This window comes from Lontra canadensis, unplaced genomic scaffold (genome assembly GCF_010015895.1).
Source record: "Lontra canadensis isolate GAN:19392208 unplaced genomic scaffold, GSC_riverotter_1.0 scaffold39, whole genome shotgun sequence".
Taxonomy (NCBI): domain Eukaryota; kingdom Metazoa; phylum Chordata; class Mammalia; order Carnivora; family Mustelidae; genus Lontra; species Lontra canadensis.
In genome coordinates, this window is record NW_022631033.1 from 349387 (window position 1) to 366527 (window position 17141).

Here is a 17141-nt window from a genome sequence, read left to right on the forward strand (position 1 = left end):
TTTCTGAGTGCAGCTACAGCGTTTCTGTGCGTCACTACAGTGTTTCCATGTGCAGCTCTTGGATATATTGAGGACTCGGGTCTTCACATTCAAAACCAGGTTTAAACGGGTGGTCTAATATTCAACACCTTCCTTTCTTTTTTTATGTGGTTCTAAAGTTTTTATTTATTTAGACAGAGCCCCCACCAGCAGGGGCAAGGGGCAGAAGGATAGGGAGAAGCAGACTCTCCCATGAGCAGAGAGCCCCATGCAAGACTCAGTCCCAGGACCCTGAGATCATGACCTGAGCAGAAGGCAGAGGCCTAACAGACTGAGTCACTCAGGCGCCCCAACAGTACATTTTTTGATGTATTGATGTGATGTTCTGGAAAAAAGGGAAATTAAAAACTTTTAATCAATGTGAGTAAAACCATGAAGTAGAGAAGTTGCTGCTGCTCAGGAGTCTGGAATACGGTCTGGAACCTTCAGCGGCAGGGGTGAGAAGGGCAGGCCTTGTCACTATCGAACACAACTCCAGTGTATGCATAAGGCCAATGCAGTGATACTTTACTCTCCCCGGGCCTCTCCTTCTGTCATCTCTGCCTATCCCAAAACACACGCAAAGCACAAGACCTTTGGGAAGGGAAAGACCAAAAATTTTTAAAATAAGCACAGAACAAACATATCTCTCCAACGGGGAGGTAAACCTTGGTTCTGGGATGGGAGGATAAAGTGCAGTGAGTGTTTATAGATGAGGGAGAGCCTGGAGCACAGAGACAGGAGGAGAACTCCACATCCTCCCTTGGTAATCCTGTATTCAGCCTATACTGCAAGAGACTGCAAGGATTGTGACTTGAAAGGGAGGGTCCCACAGACTCCCATTCCCCTGAATGTCAGATGACAAGTGGGCTTCAGCAGGAATCGGGCATTGTGAAACACAGGGCAGACACTTGTTCTTCTCCATCTGCAAGTTTATCATTCCTCTTCCCTGGTGCTTTAGTAGACCACAGAGGACCACCTAGTCTGCATGCTGATTTCCTCCCCACAGTTTATTCAAAATCCTGAATGGCACATTTTCCAAACTAGGAGAAAGATGATGACAATGGTGATTCAGGAATGACTTTTTCTCTGGAAAAGTTCACTTATCTGTTGATTATTCTGCTTCCTGAATTGCTGTTTTTAGGACATACCAATCTCTGACTCTCAGGTAGCCTGCCTAACACATTTCCTCATTTACCCGTGGCTTTTCCTCTGTACTCTCCCAACTGCAGACCAATTCCATCTGTCTGTGATTAGAGACAAGGACTGGATACTACAGTCTCAGTGAGGTTTGCCAGTAGGTATTGTATAAGGACCAAATCTGGATGTACCATTAGCTCTTTACACACAAGGATTAAAGTGAATTAATCTCAGCAATACCTGAACAATCCTGGAAAAGAATACCAATAAGGGGAGATTTGTTATACCTGGTTGTATAATGAATTTGAAGCTTAACAAAGTGAATGTGTGCATTTGAGCTAAAAATATTAGGAATTTGCAATAGAAGGAAGAGATCACAAGCTGATAGATGGGACAAATCGAGGTGGCATTTCAACTCATGGTGTTTTATTCACTGGTTGCTATTTAAGATCAACCTAAATGCCAAACATAAAGAGAATTTTAACATTGTTCACAGTACATCGATCCCAACGCGCCTTTACTGTTGATAGATCGTAAGGAATACAGCCCTCCACAGGCTTCTGAGGGTCCCTACAGTCTACGTAAGTCAGGAGTTTGCTGGACCTAGAGATGGCACCTTTCATGTTATGATAGATTCTGGCCTGATGGCTCCCTGAAATTGCAAAGAAATCTTTACCTATGACCAACTCATGAAGTTTCCCCCTGCAAGAGCCAGGAATTCATTATGTGCATACAACATGTAGATTTGGATGAAATGACAACTCTTTATTTCCATTTTTTAATTACTTAAAAGAGACTGAATGTATTTTATTTTTTTAGAGTTACTAAATGGTTTTCTAATTCCTTTTTCATGTGCGTTTACATACTATTTTTTTATTTTGTAGTTTAATCATACATACACAGACACCTACTTTGTTCTTACAATGTTTATGCATTGAAACCAAAATCCTTTCTTCATGCCCTTTCCTTTGTATTTTTCCTGTGGAAGGAAGGCATCACCTATTTCACATTAAAAAATATCATATTCAGGGGCACCTGGGTGGCTCAGTCATTGGGCTGCTGCCTTCAGCTCAGATCATGATCCCAGGGTCTTGGGTTCGAGCCCCGCATTGGGCTCCCTGCTCAGCAGGGGGCCTGCTTCTCCCTCTCCCACTCCTGCTGCTTATGTTCCCTCTCTCGCTGTGTCTCTCTCTGTCAAATAAATAAAATCTTTAAAAAAAAAATTCCATTTACTTCTAATATTGTATCATTGAACATTGCTTTATTTTAACTACTTAAGTTGTGTTAAAGCTTCAGATAATGTATCTTCATAGGTAATTTGACCTACCTTCATTTTTTTTCTGTTCCAAATTGTTTTGGCTGTACTGTTACTCAAAATCAAAATTGACACAAAATTGACTTTTAAGGTAATTCTCAGTTTTTATATGAAATACTATGTGCTACTTTTAAATTTGGATTGTACCAAATTTCTATAGTCACTGAGGTTTTTATGTCACAGTGTCTTCTAGCTTAAGAATTGGTCTGGTAGGCTTTATTCTTGTCATTTTATGTCCTCAAAAAGTTCTTAAAACATTTTTACATGGGTCTACATGATGATTTCAAATGGGAGCCATAATATTTTGTTGTTGTAAGTAGAGACTTTTTTTTTATGTGATTGCTTGTTTTTGAATTACTGTAACTAAACATGAAGTATTGACTTGAGCATATTAAGCATAGATCTGTCCGCTTCTGAAAATATTCATACTAGGTATGGTCATTAAAAAGCATTCTCCTGTTCTTTAGGATTTGAAGTCCTCTCTTCTGAGGACGACTGCAGTTCCAGGTCCTTGAGTCTGTATCTGTGTTTCCTTTATGTTTCTCTTTGTCCTGACTCACGTGTCCCAGGCGGTGATGAGTAGGGGCAACCCTGGACGGCCCCTTCTTCTCAGCCTTTACGTGAGCGGGACTGCTTCTTTGTCTGCTGCTGAGTTTGTTTGCTGACATCTTCTTGATTAGCAAGAAGGATTCCCTATTATTTGACGTGAATTTTAAAGATTCTCAATTATTTTGAAAGGTCAAATGTTTTTCTAATGATCTGTTGATGTGATCTAATTATTGCGGTGTTTAAAATTATTTAAGGACTTCCTGGCAGCTCGGGTCATGATCCCAGCATCCAGGGATATACAGTAGAAATTCCATGACTGTTAGAGGGTGAGGGTGGGAAGAGGAATGGGAGTTGTTTAATGGTTTAGAAGATGGAAAGAGTTCTGGAGACAGATGGTGGTGATGAGTGCACTTATGAATGTATTGACATCACTGGACTGTACATTTTACAGTGACGAGGGTGGAGGATGCCCGGTTGTGTCAGTCAGTGGAGCATGTGAGTCTTGATCTCAGGGCACGTTGGGTATAGAGATTACTTGAAAAAAAAAATCTAAAAAAAAAAAAAAAAAAAAAGATTAGGATGGTAAATGTTACATTGTGTGAATTTTGCCACAATAAAATAAAATGGAAAAAATATCCTCTTTATAGTAAAATCAATGCTTATAGTGATCACTCACTCTGGAAAGAATCTGTCAAAAAGAAAAATAAGGAATAATCTGTCAGGTTAGATAATTCATTTACTTAGTAGGAAAACTCATTTTTTTGGAAAATGAGGGCAGAAATCAGAATGTGTGAGTTCAAAGGCATGGAGGTTTGAAATATTTAAGGAGCATGGAAGATTCATTAGTTATCGAACAAGAATGGTGTTGCCGGATACATTTGGAAGCCACTGCGAGTTGTGACTTGACATATACAGGAGGGTCCGTGTCTTAGTCCTGTGTTGCCACATATGGTCATGGGATAGGCAGGTCTGTGGAGTCACCTTCCGTTGGACCCTCGATCAGCAGATATAGTAAAAAAAAATAAATAGCATTAGCCTGGGTAAATACCTATGGTGATGAATAACTGAATTAAACTGGGCAGTAAAAAATGAGGCAGGCTGGAGGCTGATGTCTGGGAATTGGGGCAGTGCGGTGGTTCTCACGCCATACAGAATGTGGACGCAGGAACAAATTCTTGAAAAAGCAAGGACAGTAGGTTGTAAACACAGGGTGGGGTCTCTCATGGTTAATGTTAGGGGTACTATTCCGGGTAAAATGTAGGTGTGATGTGTAATTCCTAAAATTTGAGAGTGGGAGAAAGGCAAAGGAAAATTCAGATTCTGCCTGTAACACTGTTCTGATGGCCACTTATGTGAATGTATGTGCCGGTGTGCGTGGAGTTTGTCATGTTACTGGAGTTTCCTGAACCTTTCCAATGATGGCATTTATTAAATTAGTAACAAAATCATAATTAGCAGAATTCTTTTGAGGAAGAAACGAACAAATTTTATCTCCCAAGCACAGAATCACATAAAATAAAACTTTATCTTTTCTTGACATGAGATACAAATGGGTAAGTTAAACCTACTTCTGTTTATGACTCGTTATTATTACCTGTCCATGAAATACACTTACTTCCTATGGATGTTTTAGGGGAGGAGTTAAAATTTATAAATGCTTTCACAGACAAATACACAAAATCAAACATTGAAATTCAGAGAAGTTTCAGCTAATGCAGATTTCAGTGAACAATTTTCTAAAACTTCAGCTGGAGTAAATAAACGTCCTCCTAAAATCCTTTCATTCTTTAATTTCTGGAAGTACTACCCCGTAAAGATTGTTAGACATGAGTTCTGCTGTAACCCACATATTCCTGCAATTTTCTGATGCAGGGGATTTTAAGGGGTAAATTTGTAAGGTGGGTGCCTTTGACCCTCAAAATGAAGTAAGTCACTTAATTGATTAATCTTACCATTAAATGCGGTTTTTTTTAAGATTATTCATTAAAGAGAGCATGAGAAGGGGAAGGGCAAAAGGAGAAGGAGGAGCGGACTCCCCACTGAGCAGGGAGGCCTGGTGATGTGGGATTTGGTCCCAGGACGCTGGGATGATGACCTGAGCCAAAGTCAGATGCCCAACAGACTGAGGCACCCAGTCACCCCCATAAAATTCATACTTAACAATCTTGCTTCATAACCAAACCCATTCAGAACAAATCTAAAGGCCAGTGTTGGTGGAGACAATGATGGATGATATGTGTATCCAGAGGGCTGGACAGGGAAGTATAGGGATGGAGTTGAGACACCAGAGAGCTGAGGAGTTAGGGAAACTGCTAATAAACAAGCTAATACCTAAGTCTGGGAAATTTCACAGTGCTTCCGCATGTGGCAGGTGCAAGAAATCCTGTTTGGGAATTGGAGGGAACTGGCTCTTCACATTCTTCCTAAATTGAGGGTATTGCTGTCGTCTCTCCCAAGCAGTAGTAGAGCCTTACCTTTGGAGAGCTGACCTCTTCTCCCCATTTCCTTTGGAGCGCACTGCATGTTTCTGTCTGGTCTGCTGGGGATTACTTCCAGGTGGAGTGGGTCTTCGTAACAAGTGAGTGTGGACATTGTGGGCAGCTATAGTTTAATTGGCTCCTTTCTCATTCCTCAGCCTTGCCTCCTGTTGCTGAGAGACTGTGTATGAGTGAAAACCCAGAAGATACTTGGCAACTGAGCTACTAAGAATGGACTCACAAGTGAGTAGGGAGTTACTCTTCCTACTGAAATAGGGTGTCTGTTGCCATTGTGTGGACATAAATCCCACAGGCATTCATGTTCTAAGTACACTCAGGTTTTTCAAGCTTTCCAAGAACTGTGGAATGGTCATGTTTGGTCAAGGACTATCATGTGGATCCCAATGTTATGCTGAGGTATCTCAGATTCAGTTAATGCCCTACATTTTCAGGAGACATGAGAGAAGTGTTTTGTTTTTTTTTTTTTTTTTTTTCATAGCCATCCCATGCCCTAGTTGGCACCAAAAATGCACTTGTTGACCATTTTATTAATTGTAGTGGGCTTAGGATTCAGGTCAGTACAGGTGATAGAGATGAAAAAGGAGCATAACTTTACAGTCCAGTAGAAAGTCAGATGTTCCCACATGTGAGCTCTGTCAATGCAGTATTATATGTGCCGGGGGGAGGGGAGGTTGTTGCTGATTAATACTGAGGGAAAATGAATGACGGTCATGCCAGAGAAGCCAAGGAGGAGTCCTCCTTTCTTTCCCCCAATTTAAACCTCTTAAAAGTTTTGATAGAATGTGTTAGTACTTTTTGAAGCTTATGAAAGAGAAAACTAAAAGTCATTACTTCCTTTGTCCCAAATCCTGATTTTTTATCCCCTCTTTATAATTTCCCTTAGTTCAAATTTGGTAACTGGAAAGAATGTATAGGGAATATTTTCTTAACTTTGAGTATAATTCAGGAAAAGGAGTATAGGAGGTAAAAGGAAACCCAGGGACCCCTGGGAATTTTCGATGAGCTTAAGAGACAGGAACAGTAAAGTGGCAGTTAAGCATAGTGAACCGAGGGACAGATAAAAACATGATGATAACAGATCCCTGGAGGGCCTCAGGCAATAGGAGGCGTCCGGACACTACTATCCTTCCTTAGGGAAGTCTCAGCCTCTGACTCATGCTCATGAACCATTTATCCTTATGCTTTTAATGAACCATTTATCTTTATGCTTTATAATGAACACCTGTTATGTGAAGATTAAAGGATGTGCTGCTGATCTCATATCCTGTGTGGATTCTGTTCAGTTTTACAGAATTATGGACATTGCTTCAATACTCTGGTAGTTATTGGATAGTAAAACTAGAAGTTGCATTTAAATGTTTGCTGTTAGCATTTACTATGTCATTGGATCTTTAAGAACTCATAAAAGGTCATTACACCATATCATAGATGATGAAACTGAGATCCTATAAGGGGAATAATCTTGTCAAAGTTATTTAAAAGTGGCAGGTTGTGTCATGAGTCCGTAGATTTACTTGAAATTGGTGGAAAATAGTGTTTTAGTTTTAAGTGTTCCAGAGAGACTGTTATACTCATGATCTGGAAATCTCAATTACAAATTTATTGCAAAATCCACAGGTTAGATCACACCTCATTCTATATCTCTATAATGAAATGTATGTATTGTGAATGTGTCTGGGTATATCTGAAAGTCAGATGTCCAGGTGTGCACTGAAAATGATGACTGAACCCAGCATTCTGTTTGAGCTTTCTGTATGTGCAGCCCCCACTTCCTTAGTGCCGTTGTCTGTACCATATGCCCCTGAATATTGGCAGGGATGGTCCTGTCTGAAAACGTCCATAATCTTCTAGGAATCAGTGACATTTGAGGATGTAGCTGTAGACTTTACTCAGGAAGAGTGGACCCTGCTGGACAGGTCCCAGAGAAAACTCTTCAGAGATGTGATGCTGGAAAACATCAGTCACCTTGTCTCAATTGGTGAGTCTCTTAGTGTTTACTATGTACGTATATTTCTTTTTTTTTTTTTCAGCATAACAGTATTCATTGTTTTTGTACCACACCCAGTGCTCCATGCAGTCCGTACCCTAATACCCACCACCTGGTTCCACCAACCTCCCACACCCCCACCTCTTCAAACCCTTCAGATTGTTTTTCAGAGTCCATAGTCTCTCATTGTTCACCTCCCCTTCCAATTTCCCCCAACTCCCTTCTCCTAACTCCCCATGTCCTCCATGCTATTTGTTATGTCCCACAAATAAGTGAAACCATATGATAATTGACTCTCTCTGCTTGACTTATTTCACTCAGCATCATCTCTTCCACTCCCGTCCATGTTGCTACAAAAGTTGGGTATTCATCCTTTCTGATGGAGGCATAATACTCCATAGTGTATATGGACCACATCTTCCTTATCCATTCGTCCGTTGAAGGGCATCTTGGTTCTTTCCACAGTTTGGCAACCGTGGCCATTGCTGCTATAAACATTGGGGTAGAGGTGGCCCTTCTTTTCACTCCATCTGTATCTTTGGGGTAAATACCCAGTAGTGCAATTGCAGGGTCATAGGGAAGTTCTATTTTTAATTTCTTGAGGAATATCCACACTGTTCTCCAAAGAGGCTGCACCAACTTGCATTCCCACCAACAGTGGAAGAGGGTTCCCCTTTCTCCACATCCCCTCCAACACATGTTGTTTCCTGTCTTGCTAATTTTGGCCATTCTAACTGGTGTAAGGTGATATCTCAATGTGGTTTTAATTTGAATCTCCCTGATGGCTAGTTATGATGAACATTTTTTCATGTGTCTGATAGCCATTTGTATGTCTTCATTGGAGAAGTGTCTGATCATATCTTCTGCCCATTTTTTGATATGATTATCTGTTTTTTGTGTGTTGAGTTTCAGGAGTTCTTTATAGATCCTGGATATCAACCTTTTGTCTGTACTGTCATTTGCAAATATCTTCTCCCATTCTGTGGGTTGCCTCTTTGTTTTCTTGACTGTTTCCTTTGCTGTGCAGAAGCTTTTGATTTTGATGAAGTCCCAAAAGTTTATTTTGGCTTTTGTTTCCTTTGCCTTTGGAGACATATCTTGAAAGAAGTTGCTGTGGCTGATATCGAAGAGATTACTGCCTATGTTCTCCTCTAGGATTCTGATGGGTTCCTGTCTCACGTTGAGGTCTTTTATCCATTTTGAGTTTATCTTTGTGTACGGTGTAAGAGAATGGTCGAGTTCCATTCTTCTACATATAGCTACCCAGTTTTCCCAGCACCATTTATTGAAGAGACTCTCTTTTTTCCACTGTATATTTTTTCCTGTTTTGTCAAAGATTAACTGACCATAGAGTTGAGGGTCCATATCTGGGCTCTCTACTCTGTTCCACTGGTTTATGTGTCTGTTTTTATGCCAGTACCATGCTGTCTTGGTGATCATGGCTTTGTAGTAAAGCTTGAAATCAGGTAATGTGATGCCCCCAGTTTTATTTTTGTTTTTCAACATTTCCTTAGCGATTCGGGGTCTCTTCTGGTTCCATACAAATTTTTGGATTATTTGCTCCAGCTCTTTGAAGAATACCAGTGGAATTTTGATTGGAATGGCATTAGGACCTGACGGATTCCCTGGGGAATTCTACCAAACTTTCAAAGAAGAAATAACACCTATTCTCTTGAAGCTGTTTCAAAAAATTGAAGCAGAAGGAAAACTTCCAGACCCTTTCTATGAAGCCAGAATTACCCTGATCCCCAAACCAGGCAAAGACCCTACCAGAAAAAATTTCAGACCAATATCACTGATGAATATGGATGCTAAGATTCTCAACAAGATCCTAGCAAACAGGATCTAACAGCACATTAAAAAGATTATCCACCATGACCAGGTGGGATTCATTCCTGTGCTACAAGGATGGTTCAGCATTCGCAAATCAATCAATGTGATAGAACAAATTAATAAGAAAAGAGAGAAGAACCACATGGTCCTCTCAATTGATGCAGAAAAAGCATTTGACAAAATCCAGCATCCGTTCCTGATTAAAACACTTCAAAGTATAGGGATAGAGGGAACATTCCTGAACTTCATAAATTCTATCTATGAAAGACCCACAGCAAATATCATCCTCAATGGGATAAAGCTTGCATCCTTCCCATTGAGATCAGGAACACGACAAGGATGCCCACTCTCACCACTCTTCTTCAACATAGTATTAGAAGCCCTAGCAACAGCAATCAGACAACAAAGAGAAATAAAAGGTATCCAATAAAAGGCAATGAAGAAGTCCAACTCTCTCTCTTCGCAGATGACATGATTCTTTATATGGAAAACCCAAAAGACTCCACCCCCAAACTACTAGAACTCATACAGCAATTCAGTAACGTGGCAGGATACAAAGTCAATGTACAGAAATCAGTGGCTTTCTTATACACTAACAATGAAAATACAGAAAGGGAAATTAGAGAATCGATTCCATTTACTATAGCACCAAGAACCATAAGATACCTGGGAATAAACCTAGCCAAAGAGGTAAAGGATCTGTACTCGAGGAACTACAGAACACTCATGAAAGAAATTGAAGAAGACACACAAAGATGGAAGACCATTCCATGCTCTTGGATCGGAAGAATAAACATTGTTAAAATGTCTATACTGCCTAGAGCAATCTATACTTTTAATGCCATTCCAATCAAAATTCAACTGTACGTATATTTCTATTCACTCATTCACTCAACAGCTGTGTGGCTAAGACTCCTCATTTCTCACTGAAAACTGTCCTTCTTACAACTGCCTCACAACAATCTTCACATTGTACTTTGATTTGTCATCCCACTAGAATGTAATTTTCCTCACACAGTTTCATGTCTTTCTTGCTACTCAATCTCCACAACACCCAAACAGTGGTGGGAATTCATTATTTTTGAATTGGTAAGTAAATACATTGACTTTTAAAAAAAATTTTTTTTTCCCCTGTGGGGACTGATCAGACCATGGGTATTTAAAAAAACAAACAAACAAAAAACAGGAGCACCTGGGTAGCACAGCTGGTCCAACTCTGTTTCAGGTCAGGTCATGATCTCAGAGTCATGGGATTGAACAATAAAGTGGCTCCATGCTCAGTGCAGAATCTGCTTAAGTTTCTCACGCCCTCTTCCCCTCCCCCACCCTGGGTCTCTCTAAAATAAATAAATCTTAAGTAAAAAAAAACAAAAACAAAACAAAACAAAAAACAGATAAGTGGTTTTCCATGCAGAATCTAGATTTTTCTGGTAGAGTTTTATTTATTGGGTTCATTTAGGATATAATATTCAAACGCTGTGAGAACTTATATCTTCTCACTGTGTTAAAATATTGAAGATTACACAGTTGGTCTCTGAACTTAGTCAGGCATCAATAATGACAGGTCCTTAAAGTCTTTAGGAAAGGTCAAGAGTTAACCTTCTGTTGGTGAAGGACTATCCATGTTGTTTTCAACATACTCTTACTGGAGAGGACTTTCAGAGGTTACCTCATTCTTTCCCATTAGTTGGCCCTACATTGATGATCATGCCATGTCCTACACAGAAGTCAAAATTCAATTCTCTTTTTTCTATGAACAGGGAGACAGCTCTACAAATCTGATATGATTTCCCACTTGGAACCAGGAGAGCACCTTTCAAAAGAAGGGCTAGGTTTGCTGCAGTGCCAGAGTCTGGGTAAGCTACCTTAAGAGCTACTAAGTGAGTGAGTAGGCCCTAAGAATTATCAGATGAAACTTAGCTGCTTTTTAAAAAGATCGACAATATGATAGGGGGGAATTTTTTTAGATATTGTCATTATATTTAACAGGTGTCAATTTCTGTTCTGTCTTTGGGAAGGTAATAGTTATGTACTCTTGGAGTTAAAATACACCAAATGTCCCTTTCCATGATTCTCTTCTGTGAAGATTTTCCCTTTCTTTTCCTCCCCAGCTTGCCATCTCCATCTTATTTTTCTCATCTTTCAGTCCTGAAAATGTCAACTGTTGATGTCCTATGTGTTTCTTCTCCTTATGGTATTCCTTAATTGACATGCTTTCCCATCTCTGTGTCAGTATTCAAAATATATTCCATGAGCATTTAGTGTCTTCAGCATTTTAATTCTGTCAATGTCACTATCGCAATTTTTTCCCCAATCATTTCAGATAGGGAAGATGATCTTAAAAAACAAGAAATGATATTCATGCAACATGTCTGCAAGGACACAGCATTAGTCAGTGCAACGGTAAGCCTCAAGGGGATGAACCTGTGCTTTGAGAAATGTGGGTATTGAATAAGGAAGGAATTGGGCACCATTACCCAATCATAATTTAAGCTGGAATCAAGGGTTTTCACAGCAAGAAGTTTTGGTTAGTTTGATTTTAGGGAAGAAATTAATCTGAAGTCAAAACCATAATCTAAGGTCTTGTAAACAGACAGCTGCATGATCATAACTTACATACCTAACATCTGAAACACAGTATTGTTTTGAAACATTGTCTTTAATCAGGTATCTCTGCATTTGGGCTGCTAAAAAAAATAAAATTTCTATGCTTCCTGGAGAGGAATACATACATGTTTATGTAACTAATGTAGACAGTGTTGTAGGACTCTGTCCCTGAATGATGACTGTAGAATTTATATGTAGATGAAGGAAGGAAGGAATAAATTTGAGGAACTTTTTCAACAGTCTCTCATTTCCTTTTGAATAGCAAAGATCTCACACTCAAGAGGATCCTTTTGAATGCAATGATTTTGGAGAAAGTTTAACTGAAATACTAACATGGACTCAATATGTGGTACCTAAAATGGGAAAGAATCCCTCTATCAGCAAAGAATGTGGAAAAGACAGCAGTTGTTTCCCATCGTTTAATACACATAAGCAGAGTCACACTACAAGTAAATCACATGAATGTCATCAGCGTGGGAACGCCTTTATTCAAAGCTCTGCCCATAGACAAACCAATACTACTCAGAATGGAGAGAAAACATTTGAATGTCATGAATGTGGGAAAGCCTTTGGAAAAAGTTCTAACCTGAGGCGACATGAGATGATTCACACTGGAGTGAAACCACATGGATGTCATCTGTGTGGGAAGGCCTTCACTCATTGTTCTGACCTTAGAAAACATGAGAGAATTCACACTGGAGAGAAATCATATGGATGTCATCTATGTGGGAAAGCCTTCAGTAAGAGTTACAACCTTCGGCGACACGAGATGATTCACACAAGGAAAAAACCCCATGAATGCCATCTATGTGGGAAAGCCTTCACTCACTGTTCTGACCTTAACAAACATGAAAGAACTCACTTTGGAGAGAAACCATATGGGTGCCATCTATGCGGGAAGACATTCAGTAAAACTTCATACCTTAGACAACATGAGCGAACTCATAATGGAGAGAAACCGTATGAGTGTCATCTCTGTGGGAAGGCATTCACTCACTGTTCTCACCTTAGAAAACATGAGAGAACTCACACTGGAGAGAAACCCTACGAATGTCATCTATGTGGGAAAGCTTTCACTGAATCTTCTGTCCTTAGACGACATGAGAGAACCCACACTGGAGAGAAACCGTATGAATGTCACCTCTGTTGGAAAGCCTTTACTGATTCTTCTGTCCTTAAAAGACATGAGAGAACTCACACTGGAGAAAAACCATACGAATGTCACCTATGTGGGAAAGCTTTCAATCACTCTTCTGTCCTTAGACGACACGAGAGAACGCACACCGGTGAGAAACCGTACAAATGCAGTGTATGTGGGAAAGCCTTCAATAGAAGCTATAACTTTAGATTGCATAAGAGAATCCACACTGGAGAGAAACCATATAAATGTTATGTATGTGGGAAAGCCTTCAGTAAATATTTTAACCTTAGACAACATGAGAAAATACATGTAAAAATAATCAGTGTAGACGATTCACCACCTATAGCTTCAAACTATAAACACTCTTGAGGGCTCAAACACTCAAGAAACACTAGGTTTGTAATCAGTGTGGGAGAGCACTTTTCCATCTTTATTACTTCACTCAACTGAAGGTAATCCCAAGTGGAGAGAATCTGCATGTGGGTCACACCTGTGTGACCAAACCTTCACGTAATGGACTGACATGAAGAATAGAAGTGGAGTATGGAAGAATCTTTACCCACAGTTCTGTCGAACAAAATGGAGAAGTGGCATGTCAGAGAAAACAGGTCTGTAATTAATGCAGAAATACTTTGCTTTATCCTTTAAATAAGCAAATTGTGCAGCAGAGTCTCTAGACCTGTAATCACCATGCACTCATTCATTCAGCAACACATCTGGCATGCAGAAGTCTGCTAAAACAAATAAGGGGGGAAAAAAACATTCCGAGGAAGACAGGAGAATTTTGTTGCCCAAGGGCTGTGTTCAGTGAGAACTAGGATATGATAAAGATTGAGGACATTTGGAGTATCCTCTGTGCAGAAAGCCTAAATTACCTGACCTAACAGTAATGTCTGTAGTGACAAAGCACTCCCTCTACTAATGGCAAACACCGGTTTGGCACAGCTGAAAGCAGTAGCAGAATAGACAAGCCGGCCTTGCCCATATCCCCGTCATAGCAGCCACAAATGCACAAGTCACCCAACTGAGGAGACCTCTGCATCCCAGGTACCCCCCACAGGCAAATGCAGAAAGCTGGGAGACACCAGGTAACAGGCCAAGTCATTGATCCTACTCGCTTGAACGTGCTTAGGCATCCTTGTTCACACATGGCAAAAAGGAGAATACAGATGCTTATAATTAATTTATGCTGTTATGAGTGAGGATGCAATGCCCTTTTCAATCCCTGCTTCAACTCTCTCCTTAGGTTTGAAGAAATTATTGTGTGTTTATTGATGTTTCCTCACCCTAATTTGCTTGCTGTGTTTAAAGTCTTAAAGTGACCTGTTAACATCACCAACAGAACAGTGCTTCCCAAACCTAGAACTATTGAGTTTCTCCATCTTCTTGTGTTTCTTATAACTTCTGTTTTGTGTAGTAATATTACACATTTTCCTCCTAACTCCAAAGATACATGAGAATTTGTTCCATCACCTTTCCTGCTGCTTTGCAAAGATGTTTTTGTATTTTTTAACTTTGCACATTGTCTTAAAAAGAGGAGGAGACTTACGTTGATGTGGTTTTACCCAGATGAGTTTATTATTCTCTTCAAGTGAGGAGACATCACTTCCTCCATCCAGGAGCTGAAATATGCTCAGGATAGGCAGAAGTTTTGATTTCACTTAAGACATTAATGTCTTCCAGGTTGTTCCTCTAGATTTATGAAAACACCTTCCCAAAGTACTATAAACTGAGAAGACAAAATGCTTTTCCTCCTTATCCCCACCTAAAAACCTATGGGGAAAAGGATCCCAGGATTGGAGATTCTCTATATTTCTATCAGCCTATGTCAGTCCACATGTTTATATATCCATCTACTTGCTATTTCCTCATAGTGTTTTTTTGCCCATGATTTTCAGTGTCTGTACAAAGCAAATTCCCAGACTTGTGGAAATCGGATGGTCTCTTCATGGTTCTTACAGTCCTCTCTGATTTCACAAGTCTCTGAATTTAAAACAGTACAATTTTTATTTGATTGAATCTTTAATTTCCTGTTGTCTGTCTTGTCTCTACTCAACAACTTATCTGGAAGCAGAAGCCTCAGTATTTCACTTGAACCAATTTCCAGTTGATTTTGTTTCAGTCAGGACAAGCTGCCTACTTCTCCAGACTGTCCTTCTGTGGTGTTCATTTCCAGGTGCTTCAGTAGAAGAAGCTGGTGTGAATATGATGACCACATCGGCGGGCTTCCCTCTCCTCAGGTCATGTCATGTCACCCAGAGAGGCTACACTGCAGTGCCACAGGGCAGTTGCTTGCATCCTTAATGAAGGGTCACTGCTGCCACTGGTTAGTTGGTCCAATGCGAGCTATTCAGGGCCAAAATGGAAATAATTCACCTGGACATACTTAAGACCAAAGAATGATTCATCTCTAAATTTAATGCATAATATATTTGTCAGAATTTTGAAAACAGTAGCTATTTATATAAGAAAAAAAATCGCCACAGTTTACAAGTTGGAATCACATTAAAAGTCTGATACCTTCTCATGGGAACCTGGTTTGGTTATCTGCACTTTCCTAATTTAGTTTCTTGGTACTGTGTTTATATTAATCCCCCATTATGTCAACCATACAAACCAGTGGGGCTGCCTTCTGATGGAGTCCAGCGCACGGCTAGAGCAAGTGGAAGATCGCTGAAGACCAGGTGCATTAAAAAGGGCAAGAGTAACAGTCTCACTTTACCTGGATCCCCGTTCCCCAAAAAGGGCATGCCTTAGTGCCATGAGACAGCATTTCTGGCCCACATTCTTTCCCACAGGGGAAAGGGAGAGCATCTGAGTGAGTGACCTCTAGCCAAAGAAACCCAGGTCTTTTCTGCACTCCCTACAATACCGGGGTGAGCTACATAACCTGGGGCCGGGAATCCCGTGAGAAGAGCACGTAGAGGTCTTACAGGGTATCAAAGACGTGGATCCTACTAACTCCACTGCAGACTACACGGCCCCTCGGAACCCCCCAGTGCTCAGTGCACATCACCCACACATCTCCAAACCTGGTGCTCAGCTCCCTGAGTGTACTCCCAACTGCATCCAGGCTGAGGCCTTGCAGCTGGCTAGAGCGTGCAGACAGCACTGGCCCCACTCTGTAGGACTGGGAGTCAAACAGGAGCACTTGGCAGCATACTAGGGAAAGCAAAAAGAAGGCTGTCAGCACCTGGCCCAGCCTTGCAGTATTAAGAGAAGGCCTACAATCAGGAATTCCACACCCCCCAAGAGGAGACCTGAGTTCAGAGCAGGACCACACATAGAAAAGGTATGGGAAACGATACAGCAAATACAAGATTTGAAAGAACATAGGTGTTTATGGGTGGCACTGTCGGTTAAGTATCTGCCTTCAGCTCAGGTCATGATCACAGGGTCCTGGGATGGAGCCCAGCATCGGGCTCTCTGCTCATCGAGGAGTCTGTTTCTTACTCTCCCTCTGCCTGTGCCTCTCTGCCTGTTCGTGCTCACTCTCACTCTCTCGGACAAATACATAACTAAAATCTTTTTTAAAAAATAACAAAATAAGCATTTAATGTAGTTATATAGCTAAATTCAGAATACTGCGATCCTATTTTATGGTGATACATTAACCGCTTACTTCCAGCAGCAAGATTAAGAGAGAAAAGTACTGAGAATAACTATAGCTACCATAATTTTTAAAAGGCACACAATATGAAAACATCAAAAATGTAAAACATAAGGGGAGTAAAGTTGCTTATCAACTTACATTAGACTGTCACATCTAGATGTTTTATGGAAGTCTCCAGTGACCACAGAGCAACAGTTGACACACACAAGATACAAAGACAGGATCAAAGCACAGCACTACAGAAAACCATCAACACCCAGACAGTTCTCTTATCTAGAAGAGAACAAATGAGATGGCATCAGTAAACCCATCCAGCAGTTACCAAAGATGTGAGTGGACTAAATTCTGTAATAGGCAGAGTGGGTAGCTGCACTAAAAGCAATACCCAAACAACACCATCAAAAGACGCACTTCAGCTTTAAAGACACATAGAGGGGCGC

General features: G+C 40.5%; 1 protein-coding gene across 3 annotated transcripts in view; it reads left to right on the forward strand.

Moving 5' to 3' along the window:
- Window positions 1-13615, forward strand: part of LOC116874818 (zinc finger protein 596-like) — a 13937-nt gene extending 322 nt beyond the window's left edge. The window contains exons 2-6 of one of the 3 annotated variants that reach the window (XM_032869798.1): window positions 5658-5742; window positions 7372-7498; window positions 11101-11196; window positions 11664-11743; window positions 12210-13615. In XM_032869798.1, coding sequence (XP_032725689.1) covers window positions 5731-5742; window positions 7372-7498; window positions 11101-11196; window positions 11664-11743; window positions 12210-13457 — 1563 coding nt within the window. In that variant the 5' untranslated portion in view covers window positions 5658-5730 and the 3' untranslated portion in view covers window positions 13458-13615. Of the gene's footprint in view, window positions 1-5657; window positions 5743-7371; window positions 7499-11100; window positions 11197-11663; window positions 11744-12209 lie in introns of those variants that run through there. The other 2 variants (XM_032869799.1, XM_032869800.1) reach the window with 2 other exon arrangements.
- The last annotated feature ends 3526 nt before the right edge of the window (window positions 13616-17141 follow it).